This window comes from Pollachius pollachius, assembly GCF_949987615.1.
Source record: "Pollachius pollachius genome assembly, chromosome: 9".
Taxonomy (NCBI): domain Eukaryota; kingdom Metazoa; phylum Chordata; class Actinopteri; order Gadiformes; family Gadidae; genus Pollachius; species Pollachius pollachius.
In genome coordinates this window covers 5,348,718-5,373,767 of record NC_136942.1, presented here as the reverse complement: position 1 = coordinate 5,373,767, position 25,050 = coordinate 5,348,718, and the positions used below count along the sequence as shown (strand labels likewise).

General features: G+C 44.6%; 2 protein-coding genes across 3 annotated transcripts in view; both read right to left on the bottom strand.

Annotated features, from left to right (window-relative positions):
• The window catches only part of ppm1h (protein phosphatase, Mg2+/Mn2+ dependent, 1H), a 28,192-nt gene extending 18,327 nt beyond the window's left edge, over window positions 1-9,865 (bottom strand). For both annotated transcript variants that reach the window (XR_013812125.1, XM_079744134.1), the window contains exons 1-3: window positions 9,514-9,865; window positions 2,849-3,017; window positions 718-1,119 (exon numbers count right to left, since the gene is read on the bottom strand). Coding sequence is in view for 1 of the 2 variants with exons in the window: in XM_079744134.1 (XP_079600260.1) it covers window positions 718-1,119; window positions 2,849-3,017; window positions 9,514-9,752 (810 nt within the window). In the remaining variant the exon portion in view is untranslated. The remainder of the gene's footprint in view (window positions 1-717; window positions 1,120-2,848; window positions 3,018-9,513) is intronic.
• An 8,481-nt stretch (window positions 9,866-18,346) lies between these two features.
• avpr1aa (arginine vasopressin receptor 1Aa) lies at window positions 18,347-21,118 on the bottom strand. Its single transcript, XM_079743351.1, has 2 exons — window positions 20,048-21,118; window positions 18,347-19,576 (listed from the first exon to the last, which is right to left on the bottom strand). The coding sequence occupies exons 1-2, from the start codon at window positions 21,006-21,008 to the stop codon at window positions 19,281-19,283; spliced, it is 1,257 nt and encodes a 418-aa protein (XP_079599477.1). The 5' UTR covers window positions 21,009-21,118; the 3' UTR covers window positions 18,347-19,280.
• Between the last annotated feature and the right edge of the window lie 3,932 nt (window positions 21,119-25,050).

The window sequence follows — 25,050 nt, the reverse complement described above, 5'->3', positions numbered from 1 at the left end:
GAATGTTGAGTGGGTTGAGAGACTTTCCCACAACTCAAACCCAGCCCTTCAGTATGCTCCTGGTTAGCTGTTGTGAATGTGCTCTCTTCCATGGCTTCGCTTTGTATTGTGTGTTTTAATCGCAGTCTCTTCAATATTGTGTAGTTATGGTCCTATGAGGCTTGTCATTGGATTCAGCCCAGTTCATTGGGCCAATATTTGTATTTTATCACTGAACTCATACGAGTTAAGCAGTCAAGTGCGTCGACTGCACATCGCAGTCAGAAAAGCCTCCAATAACACGAGTGAGGTCCTAACATTTTGGTTTTGTTGAGGTGGGGAACACAGAACAAACTGGAGGGAATTCTCATAGAAACAATGGCTCGGAGAAGATAGTCCTTTACTTCTACTACTACAACTAATATGTATCTAGATGTATTTTCTGTATTTATCGTTTATTTTACTCTTATTGTAATTGATATCTCTTTATGTATTATTCTACTCATCTCTACCCTCCCTGTAACACCTGAATACCCGTTGGGGATCAATAGTACCTTTGTATCTTAAAACATGAGTCTGGGCTTGCTTTGGTGACTAGCGTCTTTGAGCAACCAGCCTCATATTCTCTGTGTGCGTGGGTGTTTGCAAAGGAAACGGTTCTGCCATCCACAGCGAGGGCTTTCTGTACTCCTCCACAACCACGCTGCCATCTACACCCACCTCCTCCGCCCCGCTCACCATGTCTTTGAAGGCGTTCTCCAAGGCCCCCACCACCAGGCTCTCGTGCGACACCTTCTTCTCAGTGAAGAAGCGCGTCTGGGGCGGGGGCGTGCCGGACGTCCCGGGTGCCCCTGCGGCCCCCCGCAGGGACGCGGCCCTGCTCAGGGAGCGCTGGCCGGTGGCCGTGAGGTGCTGCTGCTGCTGCTGGTGCTGGTGGTGGGGGTGGTAGTGGTGGTTGAGAGGCTCCTCCCCCATGCAGGTGGGCGGCGGCTGGCCCGGCAGACGCAGGATGTCCAGCACTTCCTGAAGGTGCTGGGCGATGTGGCCGTGGAGCTGGCGGGACGCCGCCACCGCCACGCCCGAGCCGGCGTGCCCGTCGAACAGACCCCAGTAGTGGAGGGTCAGGCCCTCGCACACCTCCTGGGGGGGGCACGCGCGCACACACACACACACACACACACACACACACACACACACACACACACACAGTAAGAAAGGGACAGACACGAGCACGCATGCACACGCACATACATATACTCATATAAACAGTGTACGTTACAGTAACACAACTTGATACAAAAAAAATGGTTCAGCTGGTTAATTATAATTTGCCATTTCAGGTTGCAGCACACTTTCAAAGTAAAGTAAAGTTGCAGTTCCAAAGTAAAAGCCCTATCTCATGTCTTGAGTCAACAGGTGATTTATTTATAAGCATTTCCCATATGCCCCACTTGGATGAGCCTGTGTTTAGTCCGGTGTTGTATAGGGATGTGCAGTTTGTTTTGTTTTGATTGACGTCTAATGGGATTGTGTTGGATGGTTGACAGGAATAATTGAAAGCAGGTGGAGGTAATTGTACGCTAATTTGGCCACACCCAAAAATTGGTTTGATTTGAAAGCACAAGCCCAAGATGGCTGCCCTGTGGCTAGAGAGAGGGGAAGCACAAGAAACCTTATCTTTGGGAACTATATTAAGTTTAAAGGCCTTTGTTTATGGTGTGAAATGGAAAAAGAAGGAACGGTTGACGAATTCTGAATCTTAATTCTGTTCATCTTGGATTCCGTTTTTGGATTTATGCTTGGACTATTCTGTTTGGAGTATTTTGCATCCACATGGATTAATATACTTTTAAAACCTTCATCATGGACGGTTGGTGAGGTAGGAGCTTTGGACTTTTAAATTGATTGCATTATTTAATTGGATCATATTGACTGCCTGTATATATTTTTTTGGTATTAATTTCCAACCACAGAATAACTATAATGGTTGTCTGCAAATCTATCTTAAAGACCTTTTAATAAGCGAACAAGTCAAAACAAAATTGGGTTTATACCTTCTCCAAACCTAAATAAATGTCTTGCATTGGCCACGCTACCACTTTGAAGGCCCCCCACAGCATTAGATACACTCTCTGTGCTACTTTTGTCAGGTCAGTATCGCTGCAGCAGTGAGTCATGGCTGGTGCTTTTTGTGTGTTGGTTGTAAGCTCTCGGCCGACTCGAGTGCTAGTGTAGGTGTTTAAATCCTTCCGCAAGGGATGGATTTAGCACAAAAATGTTCACACATTTGTTGGGACGGCTTTTAGTCATTTAGACTGTGCTGATACTGGAGGGTTCTGTGTGTGTGTGTGTGTGTGTGTGTGTGTGTGTGTGTGTGTGTGTGTGTGTGTGTCAGTAAACTGCTGACAGATTTGGGTTGGTTAACCTCAGTAAATTAAAAAAAAAAAAAAAAAAAGGTCAACGTCTAAATGAATTTTCCCCAGAAGAGAAACACTATCTTTGAAGACATTTCAATACAAAGAGCAAGATAGTGTAGTATAAAGGGAAACTAATCGAATCCTCCTCTTTGATAACATTAATCTAAAATTCACTCAGTTGCTTTGGCTAAAAAGCATTTGCTGCAGTCACAGTAACCAGTTGAAGCCTTTCATAATCAAAAACCTTCAAAACCTTATTTTTTTGGTTTCTGTTCAACACTTGTAAAGCCTCTTATTGGAAGACTCAATATTAATCAAGTGTATTCTTCTTCATACAATCGCGTTAGTGTGCTAGTGTGATCTAGCTGCTACATGGAGCAGCCCCGGTCTCTGCTACAGAACCCCTCCCTGGGCAGAGTGTGTGTCTGGAGGTCCGGGCGGTCTGGCCTCACCAGGCTCTCCTGGAGGCCCAGACCCTCGCCGTTGGGCAGGGAGGACCTCCGGCGGGACGTGGGGGTCCGGTTGGCCCCGCCGCCGCTGGCAGGAGGCTTGGGTTTGACGGTCAGCACCTCGCAGCACGCCTGGTCCTCGTTCAGGGAACTCTTCCCAGCGTTGATCACCCTGGGGGGGGGGGGAGAGCAGCAGTTTTACATTTTCAATCTCTAAATTTCCTGTGTACAACTTTTTTTAATGATATCAAAGATACTGATAGTAAATAGAAATGCTATTATGAACTTAAAGCAATGAGAAATAATCATCCACCATGTAATCTAATTAATTGATGAAAAATAAAAGTAAATCCACAAGCCTATAGAAAGCATTCAATGACAAAGTATTAATGTTTTTAAAGGTGTAATGGGACCAAGTATTGCAAAACAGATTTTCTGTGGACATGCTCGTTATTATGGTACAGGCACATATGAGGCATTGACTGTGCAAGACAGGAAACGCGTGAGGGCAAGGCACACAGGTACTCAGCCATGAATCACACCACTCCAGGCTGGTGGCTCACCGTCACCGCAAACAACAGTGGGGTTAGAGACAACAGACAGACGGAACGACAGCAGTATTCTGAAAACGCTGCTCTACCAAATCTGTAGGGCTGTGCTGCTAGCACAGACTCGCTATGCAACACAATTCCTTCCTCACTATTGTCGTGAAACTGTTTTTTATTTCCTTCACGACACGACAAGCGTGAGGTTTATTCCCTCTAACTTCCCGTCTACCACAAAAGCATTCAGCTGCTCTGTGCGTCATTCACCAAAACCAAAGTCACGGAGGTGAGTGGCTCTCTAATACCCTTCGATAGGGTTTGATAAGGTTGACTCTTTTAAAAGGCGTCCACATCCATGATGGTAGGAGACAGGTCTGCTCCGTTCCTAGCCCTGGATGCGGTGTGTCACCTCACATAACCTGATTTAGAATCACATCGCACGCGGCCCGCACGCCCTGACCTTAAAATACAGTTGGGCGTTGTGTCTGTGTGCTTTTATGGTTTTAGGGTTGTTTTTTCTTATCGCTATGGGGAGGCGGAGGAAGACTGAGTGTTTAGTCAGAATAAAATTGTCCTTCTTGAGAAGGTGAGGCATCCTACTCAAGGATACCTAAAGGATCAGCTTGGGATTCTTTCTTCAACGTGGATCCTATTTCCCCTCATTTTGTGTCTAGTTGACTAATGATGACAACAAGCCATTTCAGCCACGAAACGGGCTGCATTATTGGACTAGAGATGGCATAGCTTGGTGTTATGAGAGATTTGGGTGAAGGAGGGTTGAGGTTGTAGAGACAGTGGGGCAAGTTCCTGCAACAACAGACCTGATCAAGCAATGTAACCATATCGGGCGATGGCACGCCATAGGGCTACATTGCAACAGGTTTCACGGCTGCAGTGACTGAATGAGGCGCTCTCGTTCGATACTGGACCTATTTTCTTTAATAACTGTGCTCATTAGTCACTTAGACCTCAAAAGATGGGAAAATATGGTTTTAGGCTATCCGATCAATTCACAGATGTGAATTAGTCTCGAACTTCTCAGATAAGTTTTTAATTTCCAAGTGTCATTATCAATGGCCGCAGACCAAAATGCCTTTGGATCCAATGGGATAGATCAACAACCAATCTGAGCAAATAAACGTGTCACACAGCAGCGGCAGCCATCTTGTTTGTTTATGAAAATAGCTTGACTGTGCTCCCACAGGGCCCATAGCTCACGTTCTAAACCCGCCCCATTTCAGATAAACAGTTGTGACTGGCCAGGTCTGCTGGAAATCTGTCTTAACAGGACGGGGGCCAGACACACATGCCAGAGCAAATAAAACATGAGCTTGCAGATTTGTCTGGTTCTCAAGCTAGGGAAAATACGGTCCAGGTTGAACAGTCCCGTACTTATCCTTTTCTAATGTTTCTTTCAGCTGGGAATCCAAGCATCGTCGCACAATACGACAATTGCAGAAGAGGGGCCTTTCAGGCATTTAGTTGTCAGACCACTTCTTAAAACACAAGAACCCAAAGGCACACGCTGTCAATTTGCATGGCGTCTATCCCCGACGACACCCCCTAAAGGGCCCCACCAACACCATCGTCCAACTCAGTGCACTGTGAACCGATAGCATGTGACCCCGACATGTGACACCAGTGTGCCGCTATAACGAGCCAGCAGCCCTCTCTCATGTGCTCCACACGGCTCCCGCGGCTCCCCCCAGCCATCCAGAGCAGTGATATCATCTCACTCCCTCCCTACCAAGCAAAACACCACGGCCGAGAGGGAACAATATTGGAAAAATGAAATGTAAACGAATCGAGCTTATCGAGTTGGTTTGTGTGTTGATCTAGAATCTAGATCAAATGTGCGCTTTTCTTTGTTTTTAGAAAGCTCTTCTGTTTTGTGATTGACACCTGCCACAGAAGGAATGCTAGTCCAGGGGTGAGGGGGTTTGTCCCCCACTCCAGATGTTCTGGGTTCGAACCCTGGTGTCTGCATTTGACCTACATGTAGTCTACCATGCCCCCCAGGTAGACTGCATTAAGGATAAGTTGCTTTGGATAAAAAACTGACTCAATAGTAAAAGGCATGGTAGGCCTAGAGTTGAATTATTCAAAAGGATTTGCCTGTTGCATTTCTTTTAGTAATCTACAACCTTTAGAAAGAAGGCGACAGCCCAGATCTTTAGAATAATATTACTTAGACTGGAGATTTCAATGATTATAATGGTGACAGTTCATCGGGATTTATTTATTCATTATTTTGCTCTTTAAAATGTTTGTTTGAGATATTTTCTGAAAAAGTATAACATGCCGTCCTTTTTATAGTTTAGCTTGCATTGCTATTTGCTGTGGGAGCGTAGGGTGATCTTTGTGCTTTTATGCAACACTATTTTTGCTAATGATTACGAATGTAACATTTCATAAGCCACACGTTATTTTCCTCCTGTACCTTTTCAATATATGTATGCCCACGTGGTTCTCACTTGAGAATCTCACATAGAAGAACCTTTTTGTTGTTAATGTGATTCTTGGTGGCGGAGAATATCAGTAGGCCAAAGGTTGAAAGTTCAAATGATGTGTCCTGTAGTCTGACCCGGTTGGCCCAAGGCTGGAGGCAGAACAGGCCTGACCCACATGGCCACAGTTCTGCACTTAACTTACCCTGACATGCTTAATAAAAGTGTGTGTGTGTGTGTGTGTGTGTGTGTGTGTGTGTGTGTGTGTGTGTGTGTGTGTGTGTGTGTGTGTGTGTGTGTGTGTGTGTGTGTGTGTGTGTGTGTGTGTTAGGGCTGGGCGATTAATCGAATCTTAATTTCGATTTTATAAAATTCATATAATCGAGTTTTCGATTACATATTTCTTAATTTTTTTTATAGAAAGTGCAGCTGGATACATATCTGTACATTATTTTATATTTGAAGATTTTTCTTTTTGACCATTTTGTGTATTTTTTTAAGTCGAAATTTCAAAGTTCTCCATTACAAAGTGTTCTTTGGGAGAGACAGGCTGAATAAATACATCATGTTTTCAATCTCAAAAATAATTGTTTGAATAATCGTTATTTCAATATTGTCCAAAATAATCGTGATTATGAATTTTCCCATAATAGAGCAGTCTTAGTGTGCGTGTGAGTGCACATTTCAGAATAGTTGATATTTGACTAATAACTAGTTATAATGCACACCATCTTTCAGAATTGAAACCTTCTCAGGGTGAAAAATAAGGTGGTTAGCTTTATCATTTTATTTACTTTCTGAGTGCTCCAAAGTACCCCTAGGGGTACGCGTAACCTTATTGAGAACCACTGAGCTAGAACAAACTTGGCTTAGCTGCACATCACATGTAGGTGTCTGTACGAATCTATCTATGACTTTAGATTTCATAAACATTCATCCTCTACATTTTCTTGCCCCGTCATGCTGTGGGCTTTAAATCAGTTAAATGTTATCCCTATATGCCATGGCTGAGCTCTCTCAATAATGGATGTTTGCTCCCTCAGTGCAGCGCAGCAAGGTACAATGATAACATTTAAAGGAATGGACCGGTTGCCCTGACATCTGTCAATTAGCGTTAATGACCTAGCATGGTGCTAGCCAGGGAGAAGGGCGCAACTACAGTAAGTGTGTGTGCTTGTGGAGTCTATTCTGGGCACAGGAAGCAATTATGTACCTTGTTGAACATCCTGGAGTGGATGTGTGCATGTACACAGCTCATGATAATTCCAATATGCTCTCCCCTGACCACGGTAGTCAGATTTCACCCACACAACACTGCTGCTGCCCGGGTGAAATACTGAGTCAGTTTAGGTGGCCTTTCAGCGATCTGTGTCACCCTATTTGCTTCTGTTGAGTGGGCAGCAATGGTTTCCAAACATAGCATATAGCAAGCATAGCATTGCATAGCCATCGCTTCAGCCCTGAATTCAATGCATTCAAAATAAACCTGGATCTCTTCTCTATGCTAACACCCACACTGGTCGTCAGCCGTCACCAACAGATGCTCGTCTTTAAAGAACGCACATCAGAGGTTTAATGTCTATGGGAAGTGTCTTCACTAAATTGGCGTTTTCCACATCAAAACAACACACATGGCGCTTTGGTTATGGAAGGTTTCTCTGACTATAATGAACAGTGGATTGGGCCACTGTTCTCATTTGTGTTATACATACTATAATGAGCTGGGCAGCAAGAAATAATGACCTCATCTATTTTACCTAATGCCTTCCTTTTTTGGGCATAGTGACAAACGCATGTCGTCGTTTATATGCAAAATTATTTGGTTTGACCTTTGCATACGAATTAAAGAACAGGGTGTGCCTCATGTGTGCCAATCAACCCAGATAAAACCAAAGTTGCTTCAGTTTGAGAAACAATAAATGTACTGAGAGTTGGCATACCTTCAAATCGTACAGACGGAAATCAAACAAAATGGAATTAACTCAATCATTCATAATAATAATTCTAACCTAATGTGTCAAATTTTATTGGGTGTCCCAACACTCAACACTTTGAAGACCATGGTTCCTTCACGGAATTAAAGATAAATGTCCGTACACACAGAAACTGTTAAAGTGCTAATACTTTGTTTCCCTGGTACAAAGGCTGACTGGTGGTAGGTGGTGTTTGTAGGCTAGGCAAACTTTGCCCGGAGGAAAGCCTAGTCTGGCGTGACAGAGATTGACACTTGTTCTAATGGAGGTAAATGGCAGGGCATCATCTGGGCGCCCTAGACATGAGAGGGTTTTCAGCCCACGCTTTCTAAAAGTGTTCTTGTTCCGGAAGGCCGATACTGTTTTCCAACATTATGGTTCTGCTTCAGCCAAAAAATGGCTGGGAGAAATAAAAAAAAGAAGAGCTGCTCTTCGAAAAACATTTTGATCCACATCAATATCAGGCTATGGTTTGCATCCTCTTTCTCTCGTCACGTAAACTTTGTATGGCTGTAGGGGTTCGGACTTGACGGTTATAGGTTATAACTCATCAGCCCATTGTTTGAGGAGTAAGAACAAGAATCTGAGCTCTTTAAACATCTGTTGACATACTGTGTCTGGGCCTAAGTGGGCAGGGAGATATGGCCAAAATCTTTCAGGTAATTTGTGATCTATAACAATCCAGATTTGGCAATTCAATAAATAAACAGTCTATGTAATAAAAATAACACATAATAAGCCTATTTTTGAATACACCCCTATGAATTTAATACTTAGACTACGCCCAGCCTATAATATGAAAATGTTAGATAGCAAAGTTAAAGATAAAAGAAGGCTGTAGCAGCAAGATATGGGTTAAATTTGGAATTATGAACCGCACACTTGATGCCGATGCATTCCTCACCCCCTGTTACTAGGGCAAACAATCGTGTGTGTGTGTGTGTGTGTGTGTGTGTGTGTGTGTGTGTGTGTGTGTGTGTGTGTGTGTGTGTGTGTGTGTGTGTGTGTGTGTGTGTGTGTGTGTGTGTGTGTGTGTGTGTAGGTTGGCTTCACAATCAGAGGATATACTTCACTTGACCCAAATTCTTTCCTTCCACATTTTCTAAGCAATCCACAAATCGCCGATGGAATGACAGCGAGCAACAGATTATCTTTTGTAAGAGTGAAGCACCAGTACTCCGTATCGACAATAAGGCCATTTATTCCCAAAACAACGGCTGGGTCTATATACTTATGCCTATGGCTGGCACATGACTGTTTCTGCAGGCTATGCCTGCAATGCTATTTGTAATGTAGCCTTATGCCTGGCCTAATCAAGGTTGGATAATAACGTCCTTATCACACAGGAATAAGGACGAGATAGTATTGTTTTTTCCCACTAGGCAAATATTTAATGAGCAAACACTCTTCGCACAGTAAGCAGAACACTGGGAACTGGTTCTGTTGTTTTTGTATAAGGAGCTTTTTGGAAAAGTATTCTTCAAAAGGGCCTTAATTGTGTTTAGACTAAATCAATGTATTTTGGCCACCGTGACCGTCATTCTACCGTGATCACCCAGAAATAATAATCTATAAATCCTACAAGTAAAGTGCGCTTGGCTGCTGTGGGTCCAGAAACCAGAAAATCCCAGGTTCACCTCGCATCAAGGATGCTGTGAGACGCAGCCTACTCGGATGGCGAAAGGAAGGATGCACACACTTACTCTGCATAGCCGGTAGACCAGGGCAGCCTCTTACTCTCCTTCAGTATGAGGATGGGTCTTGCACTGTGGTCCGCTGAACACTCAATCTCGTCCGGGGACAACCCCAAGAACTCGGGTCTCATGTACGGGAATTTCAACGGCAGATCCGAACCGCTCAAATGGTCCCCATTTGCACCAGTAGCGATCATGCCCCCCATAAAATGTGTCACCGCTGATTTCACCCGTGTCAGCATGGTCATGCCGTGGTCCGAAATGCCTGATTGCCCCCTTGAGCGATACTGCACTGTTTCTCGGTGAATGCGTTTCGCACTGTGAAGGATTCAGTTTTGACAACAGTGGCGTAATTGATTCAGCTCTCGGTGAACACGGAAATGCTTCTCCTCCGCGCAGGATCATGTGACTGCCCAGTTGCAGTTGGAGGACAGCTCTTTACTGGCGTATCAGTGAGTAGATTACTGTTGACTGCGCCGGAGGTCAAAGGTTGGTAATCCGACGTGTGTGTGCGCGTGTGCGTGTGCGTGTGTCCATATGATCAAACATCGTATCCTACACTTATGAAATACGAGCAATTGATTTTTGCAAGCTAACCCAATAACCCACCGTAGGTTTTCTCAGAGGGGGCTCTTAGTTGATGGAGCCCTATATGTGTTCAGCCAGAATATATCTTAGTCCAGCACGTCAATATCAGTTATCCAAATTTCAGATGTCCCTAAGGGTTTATAGCTGTGGCTAGGGTGTTCAACCACCGTCCATAAGATTCTGGGTTCAATCCCTAGCATTCTAAAAGCCTTTACCTGTAAGCATCCTTGGGCAAGATACCTAAAGCTGCATTCTATGTCCATACAAACTTCCTGCTCTATATTATAGTCAGTTTGGGCAAATTCTTCTAAATAGCAAGCTTCAGCCTGTAGAGCCTAAATAAGGGTGATCAGCCCGGTCTATAAAAAGCAGCTGTGTTGGTCTCATTAGAAGCTGTGTCTTCCTGGGGAATCAATCCCAGATGCGCAAGAGATGCCAAATTGGCAAGCATTCGTAATGCTTCATCCATTATTCATTGGTTTGCCAGGAAAGCACATCATTAACCTAAATATGGTGCAATTGCGATCATACTGGTGATGATGGTGTCTAAAAAGGGGAATGTCTTGCGGCATCTGGGGTCAGTGGGTAGTGGAGAGAGGTTCAAGCCACACGCACACAACACATTTGTGTAACATACAAACAGTCTTTTTGACTGCTGAATACATAATAGAAGCAGTATGTATTGAATGTCCTAATTTAAATTGCTGGAATAATGGTGCCACTTGGTCTGTACTATAAGGTCAGTAACTGAAACACACGCTGAGATCATCTGCTGAGATTTTCAATTGGACAAATATGTGTGTGTTGACCATAACATGACCCTTTTAATTCCATCTGTTCTACCTTGTTAGGGATGGACGGCCGTAGAGGTGACATTTAAAGTAGGATGATATTTCAGAATCTGCATAATAGGGGAAGCTGTTATTCTGTTTCTAAATATACTTGTATTAGGTCATCCATTTCCATCGATCTCTTCATCCAGCCATCTGTGGTACCTGTTTATTCCTCCTCCAAGCCGAGCAAATCAGGGCGGCAGGGTTGATTGGACGCCAGTCAACACCCACCCCCACAGATGCGCACAAACAGCAGTTTAGTAGCCAATCCTTTCCGATTTAATTTGAAGTGGGGAAGGCAATATTTAGGCTCAGAGGGGCGATTTGTGGAAATAAAACTGCTCATTGGTGAGGAATGCAACTTTAATGAAAACTTGAATCAGAGATTATGAATGTGTCACACACAGACATGAGATGGTCTCTAACAACCTCATAAAACCTCCATTTCAAACATACATATAGGGATATCATTCACAGATCTTAATGTATCATGGAGGAACATGTTTAAGTAGTTTAAGTTGAATGAATTTTGCAGTTTTGTTCGCCATACAGTTTTTCAGTGGTTGTGTTTGTTTACATAATCATGCATTAGCTATTTGTTACCCAGCGGGGAGCCCTAATAAGACTATATATCTATGGTGTATCTAAGGAACGATATAAATAGAGCATCAACATTGTCTGAATGTGATTTGGCGGATCAGGTTAGGACCGGGACAAAAAGCCGCTGCACCACAATAAGTGCTGCGGAAACATGTGACAATACTATTGGTTAAATTGGGTACGCTAATTAAAAAATGCTATTGTTAATTAGCGTATGAGATGAAAAATGTGGCTAGTATGTGTTAAACATGATTCCTGTATTAGATAGGGGAAGGGACCGGTGTCTCTCGCTCTGAGACGCCCGAGAGAAGATTATGACTGTAATGACAGGGTCACACTGGGGTGAAGTCACTTCCCTTCATGTGTGTGTGCGTGTGATCTCGTCACTGGGCCAGCTGAGGGAACACACACACACACACACACACACACACACACACACACACACACACACACACACACACACACACACACACACACACACACACACACACACACACACACACACACACACACACACACACACACACACACACACCTAAGACGGGATAATCTGCAGGTGGTTGGTGTGACTAAGCGTGCTCTCATGGGCTTGCTGAATGCTTTGTCTCTGCGACTAAAGGAGGTTTATTCAGGTGGTTTTCAGTAACTCGCACAGATACTCGCACAGAAGTAACTCGCACAGATACAAACCCTCTGTTTATTTTCAGTTAAAAACTAAAGAACCTTTGCTTTTGGAAAAAACAGAGTGGTAGTAGATTAGGTATTAATTATATGTGTATATATACATCTCTCAATATTGATATTGATATATATATATATGTGATATATGCAAAGGTTTTTCACTAGCTGAAGAACTTTAATAGATGAAGATTAATCATTTGACCACCAGATGTCACTGCTGATCTGTGTGTGTGTGTGTGTGTGTGTGTGTGTGTGTGTGTGTGTGTGTGTGTGTGTGTGTGTGTGTGTGGATTTATTGCCTGGCTAGGTGTTGCAGTGGGAGTGCGTTGGAATGGCCCGACATTTGTAGGCGCCAACATGCATCGTTCAGTGACATTATTTATGTAGCATCGGCCCCAAAACCTCCTCATTCTAACCTGTTATACGTTTGAAACTCACACCATTCTTTGTGCTACAAATAAAAAAGGGTGAAACAAATGTATGCATCCGAACATTAAAGAATGATATTTCAATTCAAAGTCATAGTCATTCATATATTTTTTTTTAATGATAGTGCTGTAGGCATCTGCTTCCATGCTGTTTTATTGTGGCTTGTATCATCAACATGTCCAACTGCCATCACATATTAAGCCAACCCAGTATTTTATTCCCATTTGTATACATAATATATATTTACTTTTTTTATCCAATTTTTTAAGTGATCCCCGTTTAATATAATTCTGAAAGATGCCATCGGTGAGAGCCCCAAAAGCATCTTCTGATTTAAGGACATATGTTTTCTGTCATAAGTATTTTATATGGCATCTGTTCTCCCTCCATCTATCAACAGGGGTTTTGGTCAACATATAAACTGTTGGTATCCTATTTGGGAGGGAAAGGGGTTGTATTGATCTCCAGGAGTAGCAGTGTATTGATCACATCAGTCTCTCAGTACCCTTCGGACAGTGACTGAAGCGAACCAGAGAGAATTTAGGACTCCGTTTTCCATCACGACTTCACATTTGATTCACTCCACAGATATGACGGGTGTTATTTGTTTAACTGGGAGCACAGTGTGTTGGACTTGCAGGTCCACGGTAGTGACAGATAGGCAGCAGCCAATTACAACACAGAGACAGGATAACAAAAAGGAATGGATAAATGAATGGCCCTTATAAAATAAACAACAGTGTTTAATATCCGTTTAATCAGCCTTAGACACTGAGGAGCTCAGTTGTTTGGATTTTCCATATAAAGTGTATCTGTCATTAGCAGGGAACCGGAGTCAGGATGCTGGGTAGAGGTGAGGGGGGTTAGTTTCCGTGCTGCCAAAAGGAACCGGGTTCGATTCCGGTGTCCACAGCTGTATTTGTTGTTGTTGGCCTCCTTCAGCAAAATGCCTAACCTTTGCCCGCTGCTTAATCAAAATTCTTAATTCATTGTCGCTCCCAAATGACAAAAATACTAATAAAGTTAGTTATAACATAAAAATAATTACATGGTTATAGTCAATAAAAAAAAAGCGTGAACTTCGTATGTACGAAATGTGTCATGCTACGAGCAGAACTTAAAAAAACGTTTACTAGGGACCAGTGGCGTAGAAATGAGTATAACATTGGGGGGGACACACATTGGAAACCTGACAGGTCCGTTAATGGTTTGAACAGAAATATGTTATAAATTAACTACACTGAAAAAATTCACAAATATATTTTATTCTACTAAAAGGATACATTTGTTCATGTAAAGGAAAACACATTTTGAATGGCAGTAATGAACTGATAAATATCAAATCAATTCTTTAATTGCAGGCCCAATCATCCAGTTTTTTAGAATAAGAAGCCGTGGCAAGACGCTGTGTTGCGCTTTCAAAACAAAATAAAATGTTTTTCTCCTCGCGGTATAATTTTTGGGTGGGACAAATGCGTGTCTCCAATATTGGAGGGGATACGTCCCCTCCGTCTCCCCCGGTTCCTACGCCCTTGCTAGGGACCTGTAATGAAGGAGCAGATATAGGATGGATGAGGCATCACCCCGCAGCTGCTTATCACGATGGCCGTAGCCACCCCTTGGGGGCGCTACTGCACCCAGTACTCGGCTTGGTCTTCAGCCTTCTACGCAACACTCTCTCCCCTCATGCCAGCTCCTCCGCGCCGTTCGATCCAAATCAGCTCTCACCTTAGGATGCCTATTCTCTGGAATCCAACATTCCAACACGAATGGGTTCTCTGGCTATTGCCGTCATAATTGTAAATATTGTCAAATACATGAGGTGTGTGTGCGTGTCTCGTGACACAGCGCAGCCCACAGCCTCGAGGTGAGCGCGCTGTGTGTTGATGGAGGTAGACACACCCAATCCCTCTCAGATGACTGATCCCTCGCCGACAGGCTGCTTCCTAATTAGCGCGCCGACGCCACCTCGCTGGCCGGCTGACGCACACGAACACGAAGCTGGTCCGTCGTTAAACGTCGGGCCTCGGAGCCCGTTCACTTGGCTCATTGTGACCTGGCAACCACGTGTAGGCCTATCGGATGCTCGTAAAGGAAGAGCTATGTGTCGAATTGTGGGTTGTCGTTTAGGTTAGGTGTGGAGTCGTGATTTGTGTCATCAGAATAAAATAAAATAAATGAAATGCACTTAGGCGATCGAAGCTGCCAGGAGACGCAGGTAAGATATTCTTGCCTCCATTTTTGGTGTGGTGTGTGCTTGTGATAAAGCCATGCAAAAACCACTGTAGCCTACAGGATTATCAAATACTAAATTATTGATTTTTTTTATATATATATATATATATATATATATTAAAACGAAGAGGGAGGAACCGAGCAGTATTCCGCAGTCACCTTGCAAAATCAGACAACCTATTTCATAGATGTCCACTCTACAAGCTTTTACGATGACCTTCCTGTCATGTCCTGCAGAGGCCTCATTAACAGCCCTGCCCAGCGTATCATCTGGGCTTTGATCAACAACTTCTCTTTGAACCCGGGCTTGCTGTTGGTGTATCGTAGTGGTGGTGGTTGTCATTCCTTTAAGGATGGAGCAGTAGTGAGATGATTAAAGCACAGTAGATATCCATAACAACTAATGCTAGAAGACAACTATAAGACCGAAAAGACTAATGACAGAAGAAGTATCAATCAAATTCATTCTCATTATTATCAGCGTCACATGAATAGACATGTATAGACCTGTTCTGTTATTTAAAGGATACATGAGCACGGTGCAATGCTTGGGGGAAGCCGTGCTGTGCTCAGAAAACAAATAACACAAACCTGCCTCCTTGTATGTGGAAAATAAGTATCACAATTACATAAAACGACTTCAGTATGTATCATAATCACAATAAATATATCAGTAAATATATAAAGAATCGCCAAATAGCAAACTCTTCATCAGTAATGTGTTGATTATTTCAGCTACAGTGGTCTTCTGCCATTCTGAGTGTCACTTTAGTCACGTTATGGGCATGTTTTGCTCATTCCCATTTCCGCTCCACAAGCCTTAAGTAAGCTGAGTCTATATTTGTTTGTTGGGGGAGCCTGATTGAGGGTTAATAGTCTCGTTGTTCTCAGGAGCGTCCAGGGAGAACAATGCAACAGGAAGGAGGTCTAATGTGGCGTGTGTGCGTGCGTGAGTGAGTGTGTGAATATTTTTTGACATTTCTAAATTGGCTTATTTCATACTGAATATTATGGCTTTTGTTTGTTTTTATTTAGTAGGTGTTTTTTTGTGTTTTGATTGCATAACTGAACATAACGAGCCTGCTGACAGTTCGGATTTTCCCAGATCATTTCTATTGTGTTTTGGGGCTTTTGGGAAGGGCCAGTTTTCCACCCTAATTAAAAAGTGGTTAATGGAGAATGGGACTCATTTCCTGTAAGGAAACATCAGTTTCCTTACTGTTTACAATACGAAACACGGGCACGAAACATTGGCAAGAAACCTTTTAGGAAAGGCATCATATGTCGTGGCATCGGATCAGACGGAATTCCTGATAAAGATTCGTACGATTAGGAAATCCCTGTGATGCTGCCTTTATCCCCCCTATTCTTCCTAGCAGAAATGATTCATGTTGTTTACTCATCACACCCCACTCCTATCCCGAGACGGCGCCCAACGAGGACATCAGGGTTTTTGTTCTGTGTCGTTGCGTGTCTTCGGCATTGGGTTTAACCTGAAGCCACCGTCATCTTCTTCTCCTCCTTCCTGCATGCAGAAGAGATCAGCTGCTGCTCCTGCATCTGGGTTCCTGTCTCAGAAGAAGCCCCTTCTCACCACCTCCACAGGTTTCAATAACTCAAACACATGAAGGATGGCAGACGATAGATCTCGCGCTGTCATGCTATCTCGCTTTCGCTCTCTCGCTGTTGCTCACTTGCTGTTGCTCTCACTCTCTCTCTCTCTGCGTGTGTCTACCTTTCATGTTCCTGCATTCACTTGAAGTATTCCCTGAGAATACAATAATCAAGTTGTAAGGGAATGGGATTTTTCTGTGGCATCAGTGAAATCCCCTGAAATAGCTTCTATGAATTATCTGCGCCCCACCAAAAAAAGGCAGATCAGAAGGCTCACAACCTCTTGATCGGCGGCATTTCATTTAATTTCCGAGGGTGGCCCCCCATTAACATTCATCACATACGGGGTGAATATGAGTGTATCTGAAGGTTAATTGGGGTCCCTTGCCATTTGTGCTCTCCAGGAGTTGAACCCTGAGGCTTAGTCTGGCCTTCGCTTGGTCTCCGGGACCTTATAGCCCCGGACATGGGACCCGCAGGACCTAGCTCTAGTCAGCGTCAACAAACCCTTACGTTAGGCTCTTGGGCCATCTGCCAACGCTATGACTGGAGGAAAAGCTGAAGTAAGGCTGTGTGGGTATAGGGCTTGTACGTCAGAATGCATCATGGGAGTTGTGGCAATTGTCAAATCCTGAATAAACGTACATATACTGTATTGTAGGCTAATCGAAAAATAGTTTTTCCACGTCTCTCATGAGAAAACCTGTGGCAGTTTCAAGCACAACAATGGCACCCCATAATGAGAAATAGTTTCATGATTAGTTGGCAAAATATGGCCAAAGTACTTTTAGTGTTATTAACATTCTTATGCTCCTATACTCCCACGGTTCTGGCGCTGTACTATCACCATGTGTAAGCCCTATACTGGTGATGTGCTATATGGTCTCCAGGGGCAACATCCTTAGAACAGCGTAGGTAGGTGTCTGTGCTTATGAACGCTCGGTGAGAAAGTTGGTTATCTGGGTACGCAGAGATATCCGGAGACGGTCAAACAGAGTGGTGAACAACGGTGCAGGGTTTTCCTGTTTATAAATACCTATGTCATACAGCTGGAATTCACCGTGGTAACCCAAATACAAATGTTTGGGCATTTCTCGGCACAGTCGACCTGGGGCCCCAGGTCATGGATACATACAGCCACGGAGGACAGGGGTAAGCATGGGAAGCCATTTTCCCTCACTGAAGGAAGCCACCATTCTCCAGACGAATCCCTCAGACATAATAATGTGTGAAATGTGCTTCCTGGTGGGAACGGTCAGCGATCAGGGATTCCGCTAGGATTTTGTCTTCAGCTCACAAGTTCCCAACTGGGAATATATAGGATGGTTTTGAAGGCTTGATGATCCACTGAAAGGGTCTGGGCTTGATCCCTAACATCCGCAGGATGCCTCACCCCTGGATTCACTGGGAGTCACTATGGATACAACTGGGCACAAATTGACTAAGAGTCGAAGAGTAGATGAAATACTTTGGCCTTACATGGCCAAAGTAGAAGGCCATGTTATCTATGAGTTTAACCAGGCTTTTAAGTAATCAACCATTAAATGAATGTGCTAGCCCTGCATAATCTGCAAAAATAATTGGATAACTGTAGCAATTTACTGATGCTTTTAAGAGATTACGACACAAAGTATGAATAAGAGATGCTAAATTAATACATTTTTAGGAAATTACATTTCGGTCTGTTGACCTCAACATCAGCATCACAGGCAGACATCATTTGTAGTACAGCAATGGTTTATATTGAAACATATTTCCATGTGATATTTACATTCTTCTCGGTATGTACACAACAGATGCATATGCTCCAAAGTACAACAGAATTACATATATTACTCCTATTTACAAATACATTCAACGTAGAAAATCACAACATTCTTCCCAAGATATTGTTTTGCTTACAGGCTCGTGCGCCAGACACACCATATGGATACAATCATGATATGTACATCGGGGACACAATTGCATTATTTACAGTACTATACAATGCAAGATAATCGTTTTGCCATGATTAATATTTCATGATTGATTATCTCTGTGGCTTTGGGTGACAGTGCGCCATAGTAGGAAAACAAAAAGCTTAATTGGTCAGACAAAATGCCTTAAGGGGCTTCAACCACAAACCCAAACCATGACTCTTGTAGGAAACAGGGTGGGGGGGCGTAGTAGTAGATGACAGGAAACGCTTTGACGTGCTTTATGAAGAATGCGTCGGCTTTTCCTTGACATTGTGTGGGAAGCGTCAAGTCGGATGCTTGGGACACGCACGCACGCACACACACACACACACACACTCAATTCCCTTGGATATTTCTATATTCAGGCACCACCTCTTTCTATATACATTCCCATATGTAAATACATGGACAGCGTGGATGTCTTGATGTTAGTGGGACTCCCACTCGCCCCACTGAGGCCGCAGGCTTCCAAACACAACAACTACATTTAGTCCCGGGCAGCCGCCGTGGAAACCTGGTAAACACTGCAATTGTTTTTGGAGTTTGTCTCCTCCCCCCCCCTTCACACACTTCGGGAGGGAGGCCCCCCCGTTGTCCTCCTTGGCTCGGCCTCTCCTCGGCAATCGGCCGAAGAACCGCCATTCTTCCCCAGATGCTGGCTGTTATTGGCAATAACAAGCAGGGATCCATTAAAACACAATCACCTCATCACCTTCGGCCACAGCGGGCTGTCATCACTCCGTCCTCCGCCGCCACACCGCCCCATCACAAGTCTCCCCAGTCGTACAGTGTGGTCTCCCTCCGGTTGTCGGGTCCGGGTGGGGGGGGGGGTCTGGCGTTATTCCGCTTGTATGGAGGCGAGCGAGGACTTGGGCGAGTTGTCCAGCTCCCTCCAGGCGCCGCTGCTGCAGGGGGTGCTGCAGGTGCTCAGCTTGGTGGGCAGGGTGGTCCGGCGCACGCTGCTGTCCGAGTCCTCCTTGGACTTGAGGCGGCGGTCCCGCGGCCACAGGCAGGAGAAGCAGTGGGCGAAGTCCTGCAGCAGGTGGCCGCTGAAGATCATGTAGATCCAGGGGTTGCAGCAGCTGTTGAGGCTGGCGAGCAGCACCGACAGCGTCACCGCGGGGTTCTCTGAGTCTGGGGGGGGGGGGGGGGGGAAGAGGGCGAGGGGGATTGGAGAGAGATCGATGTTTAGAGAGAGAGATGGAGAGAGAGGTTGGCGGGAGGTAAATGAAAGAGAGAGAGAGAGAGAGAGAGAGAGATGAGCAATAAACAACTGCAGGGACTAGGAAAGACTTGAGTCACAATTCCTTGCTTGTTGGATCATTCTATTATTTGATTATCCGATGGGTTTTCAGATGGCAGTCCAAAAAAAGAATGTCATCATGTGATTTGATTAACTCTTACCCCATGCACAACTTGATGATAAAATCTACTTAAAATAATAACTTAATGATTTGAAACCAATCATTTTTTCCATTTATATATGGCTTGGGTTTCTTTCAGATTGTCAAACATGTGTCACTGATTAGTAACTAACTGTAACAAAGTGCAATTCATGGGTGATATAAATTGATTAAAATGACTAGATGGAATGGAGGTATTTACCGCCCAAATTGAAGTTTTCATCCCACACAGACCACATCTGCACGATAAAAAACGGCGCCCAGCACACGATATAGGCTAGGACAATCACAAAAGTCATCTTCACGGTCCTCAGCTTGGCTCTAGATATGGTCGTCACGCTGCTGACAGAACTCTTCCCAATAAGTCCATTCCTGGCCCCGGACTCGGACGTGCACTTCTTCGTCTTATACTTGATGTTTTGCCATATGCTGTGGCAGATGAAGCCGTAGCAGATCATGAGGATGAACACGGGGATCAGAAATATCCCCACCGTGATCCAGGTGATGTACGTCTTCACACCCCACGGCTCCACAAAGTGGCCCCAGCAGTCCATCACGTCCGAGCCGTTCTTTATCTCACTCAGCGAGAAAATGAAGAACTGCGGCGCGCTGAGCAACAGGCTGCCTACCCAGGTGGACACGATCATGATGAAGGACCGCCGCGTGGGCTGCTGCAGAGTCTTAAGCGGGTGGCAGATAGCGATGTAGCGGTCCACGGTCATCATCACCATCATGTAGGTGGACGCAAACATCCCCATCACTTGCAGGTGCTTCACGATCCGGCAGAGGAAGTCTGGCCCGTAGAAACGGTAGGTGACCTTCCAGCACAACTGCGGCAGCACCTGGAAGAAAGCCACCACCAGGTCGGCCAAGCTCAGGTGCTTGATGAAGAGGTGCATTCGCGACGTCTTCTTCTTGGTGTTGTACATGGCCAGCAGCACGCTGACGTTCCCCACCACGGCCACCAGGAACGTGACGCTCAGCACGGCGATCTCCAGCTTGGCCACCTCCTCGTTGCGCGCAAACGGATCCGAACCGTTCACTGAGCTGACCGTGAAGTTGTCCGGTGTCCCCATGGTTGGCTCACACGTGGGACCGAATGCGCAAGATTGGTTTTCTCCGGTGTCTACGACGGGGAGCAGCGCGAGGCTAGCAGGGCGCATGGCACCGCGTCGCTGCGCGCCTGACCCGGAGAGCCAGGCGGGACGATGCAAAGTGGACACCTTGGATGGGGCTCCGCACTGGTGCTTTTGTGCTCCTTTCGGGTGCTGTGATGCCCGTCGTTCTCCGCTGGCTTTTGACAGTTGCAAGTGCCTTTTAAACTCGAATCAAATTTCAGACGGCGTGTGCGTAATGCGCGTAATCCTCCCCTCTCCTCCTACCTCACCAAACCTCGATCCGAGTTACCGCCCACTTTCAACGTCATATTTTGTATGGAAAAGTAACGCATACAATTTCAGCTGAACTTACTTTGCAATATAACTAAGTATGAAGGCTATGCATAATTTAGAAGCCTAACCTTTTGGAGGCTTACTGGTCGATCAATGGATCTTGAATGAACAAAAAAATCAGAAAATGTCCAGGCTGTAAAAATGAAACATTTCTATTTCGAAGAATTTATTTATTACCAGGGCAGAACTGCACTTTTTCACTTTACATATTCACTGACTGGAAGGTCAACGCAAGTTGAGAAGTTCATAAATAACAAAAGCTTGATGAATGTATAATTTTTAAATGCTTAAAAATTCCGAAATTGTGTGTCAAACTGTGTTTGAACTTTTGCCCTTGTCTTTAATATAACACATTCACCCCTCTTTGTCTCTCTCTCCCTCCCCACCTTGCCTCTAACCTCTCCATTTCATTTCCCATCTCTCTCTCTTTCTCTCTCTCTCTCCTCTCTCTCTTCTGTCTCTCTCTCTCCTCTGTTTCTCTCTCCTTTGTATCTCTCTCTCTCCTCTGTCACTCTCTCTGTCTCTCACATCATATCACAGCTTCCATCCTTACTTCTTCCCTGCCCTGTGTGCACCCGCGCATTGAGTAACAGCTCTATATGTGTCATGACTGAGAGCCGCTGCAGCTGTGTTCAAAGAGGTGGAGGAAGGTATCCCTTTCACCGATCACACCACGTGTGCGGGGGGAAAGTGATACGAGCGCCTCTACCATCCGGGGCCCTTTGATGGCAACGCAGAGACCACTGCCGCTGCCCCCTTTGTTCATTCTGATTGGCTCTCGCGGTGGCGCAGCGAAAACCTCCAGTTCTGGGTTCTCAATCAGAACCCACGTATGTCCTGCCTGGCTCGCTCTTCTTAAGTGTCCTCGCTCGTCCACGGAAAATATGTGGCTAATTGGATAATCCCCATTAACCCTGATGGTGTTTCCCTCGCTTATGTTCCACATCCTGTAGGCGGTGACTCCTCCGCTCCTTGTTCTGATGGCTGGCTGTGGGAGGGTTAAATTATGGTTTGTTGTTGTGTGTGTGTGTGTGTGTGTGTGTTTACAGTGTTTGTGTTCCATCCTAGAAAGTTTCTAAATGTGTCTGCGTGTTGAAAATCGGTGTTACTCTACGCTCATGTGTGTACTGTTATACATATAGATGGCAGGTTATACTTAGATACATGCAAAGCCTGTCTATGTATTTCTATGCATGTCTGTATTTGATGCATAACTTTTCTAATGTGTTTTTGGAGTTCATTTTCTTTTTGTTGCACGTAAAAATCCGGTCCATAGATTCCTGTTTTTGTTTGGGTTCTTATCTTTCGAGTGGGTGGAATGCAAGCAAGTAGGCACAGAGAGAGTCGGGGGTCTTAAGCGATGCCCACATTTATTTAAACAGGCCTGAGTCTGGTCCTGTCTGTTAGCAAAACAACCTGTTGAGTCTGCTCTGTGTACACCCCCACCACCACCACCACCACCACCGCTGTCTGTGTATATATTTATAGACCCTGTGTCAAGGCTCCGGTGCCCGGGCCCCTGTTATTGGGCCCCTGGAACCCAGGGAATGTGTGCTGCTTCCCCCATGGCCACCGCAGTCTTCCTTAATTCATCAACCTGACACCCCCATCCCCCCCACCAGCGAGGGAGTGAACCCTGGCCTCTTCTGGGTCCCACAGATGTTCTGGAGCTCTGGTCCCCCGGGAGACTTTAGTTTAGAGCAGCACATCAGGGTTTAGAGCCGGAGTAAGTTTTTAACCAAGAATAAGAGAAAAAACTTGAACCAAGAATAAGTTCAGAGCAAGACTTTGGTTTTGCCCTAGACTTTAGTTTAGACCTAAACTTTAGTTAAGACCTTTACTTTAGTTTAGACCTAAACTTTAGTTAAGACCTTTACTTTAGTTTAGATCTAGACATTAGTTTAGATCTAGACTTTTGTCTAATCCAAGTTTTAGTTTGGTCTACTCCAGTAACACCCTCTTTTGATGGTGTTTCTGCATTAGTGTGTATATATTACTCCTCATCAAAGATTAATGTTAAAGGAAAGGGTACAGCACACTGCTCTAATACTTGCCCTTTGCTTTTAAATTTGAATGCAGCGAAGTTGAAAGGCAGTTGGTTGAAGTCCAGCAGCGTTTCAATTTGAATGATCTGATGAGCGTTTATTCCCTTGGCTATACAGCTTCTTACACCTCCGTGTTAAGTGTGTGGTCCTTGTCTGTTGCTTTGATTGTGACCTTCATCTGCTCACACTCTGGGGCCGCGGAGGGAGAACGTCAGACCGTACACTGCCCTACTTGGAGCAGCTAATGTGTGAGGGATATGTGCATAAAGGACCCATAGAGCCTTTTAATTGAAAAACCCGGGCCCCCTTGGAAACCCATCACCCGATACGCTGACACACGCGATTGCCTCCCACAAATAAAGTGAGTTTGCTTTCACAAAAGGCTTTTTTCTTTTTTAACCGCACGCTGTGTTTGCATTGAGATGGAGATCAGCTATGCAAAGGTCTTGCAAAGGCCACATCAAATTAGAAGATTTTAATCATCTGTTTACCCTACGGATCATCTCATGAGCAGACATTGACACAAACTGTTCGGGAACAGCGTATAGCCAGGTCATAATCCCACCGGCGCTGGTTTTATGGAGGTACAGTGTCCTTGTGGGCAATACACGGCTGCCTCCAGTAAACAAAAGGTAATGGGTTTATACCTTCAGACGCTAAATGAGAATCCCTTCGCTTGCTTCCGACTGCAGTGCAAGTTATGCAACCGAGGGGCAATGGGCACAGCCACAGTTAGCCAGGTGTGACTTCCAGTACTCAGCTAAACCTCTGTGTTATAGTTAACAGACCGTGAAGCTGCGCCGTTTCATTTAATGTATGATGGGATGCTTATGGCGTCGTCCGTAGTGCTGTATACATTAACAGTTACATTTAGGGCATTAAGCAGACGCTTTCATCCAAATCGACTTACAATATATATAGGATAGGAAATAGGAAAGCGCAGAGAAGAGAAGTATTACCCGATCGCTTGCTTTTTTCTTACATTATATACATTATAGGTGTTTGGTAGCATATATTCTCTAGAGACGCTATAAAGAATATGCATCGACCACATGCATCATTACTTCCAGTTTCAATGTAATTATCGAGAACAGGTTGTGATTGATTACGTTACTGACTAGTTAGGTTTGTAATTACTTTACTGTCAACCAACTTCCAAGAACAGTTATTATGTTGGTACCATATTGCTTTAAAACAAATTAGAAATAGATAGACAATTTGTTCTTTATTTGGTATATACTTATATACTCTATAGGAAAAATCTCCTTATTATTATTTTTCTTAATGAAGAAAAGTCATTCACGGTCCAAACCACAGGGAGAATCATGGAGTGAAACTGATGCCTAAATATACAGAAGCGGGGGAAATGTGTAGTCATAAATTAACCGTGACCATTAAGACGTTCTAGGACATTGCCATGGCCGGCCACATGCTGGGTCGGGCTCCTGGCTGCCAGGCAAAGACCTACACGCACGCACGCACGCACGCACGCACGCACGCACGCACGCATGCAAGCGCACAAACTTTATGCGCAGAGGGATGAGAGGAGCAGAGACGAGAGGCAGGCTCCAGATAGAACCAGTAACAAGCATCACAGTGCATGACCTTTAATAAAGACCCTCAATCTTCCTTTGCTTCTCTTGTCTCTCAATTGAAATCCAATTTGTATCGGGCAACATTTTAGATGGACCGGCCGCGTGCAACTCCAA

Bases quoted from the DNA above. Each gene is read 5' to 3' on its own strand.
- avpr1aa (XM_079743351.1), bottom strand. From the start codon at position 21,008: ATGCGCCCTGCTAGCCTCGCGCTGCTCCCCGTCGTAGACACCGGAGAA. The intron at 19,577-20,047 runs GTAAATACCTCC...CCCCCCCCCCAG, and splicing joins TGAAAACTTCAATTTGGGCG to ACTCAGAGAACCCCGCGGTG.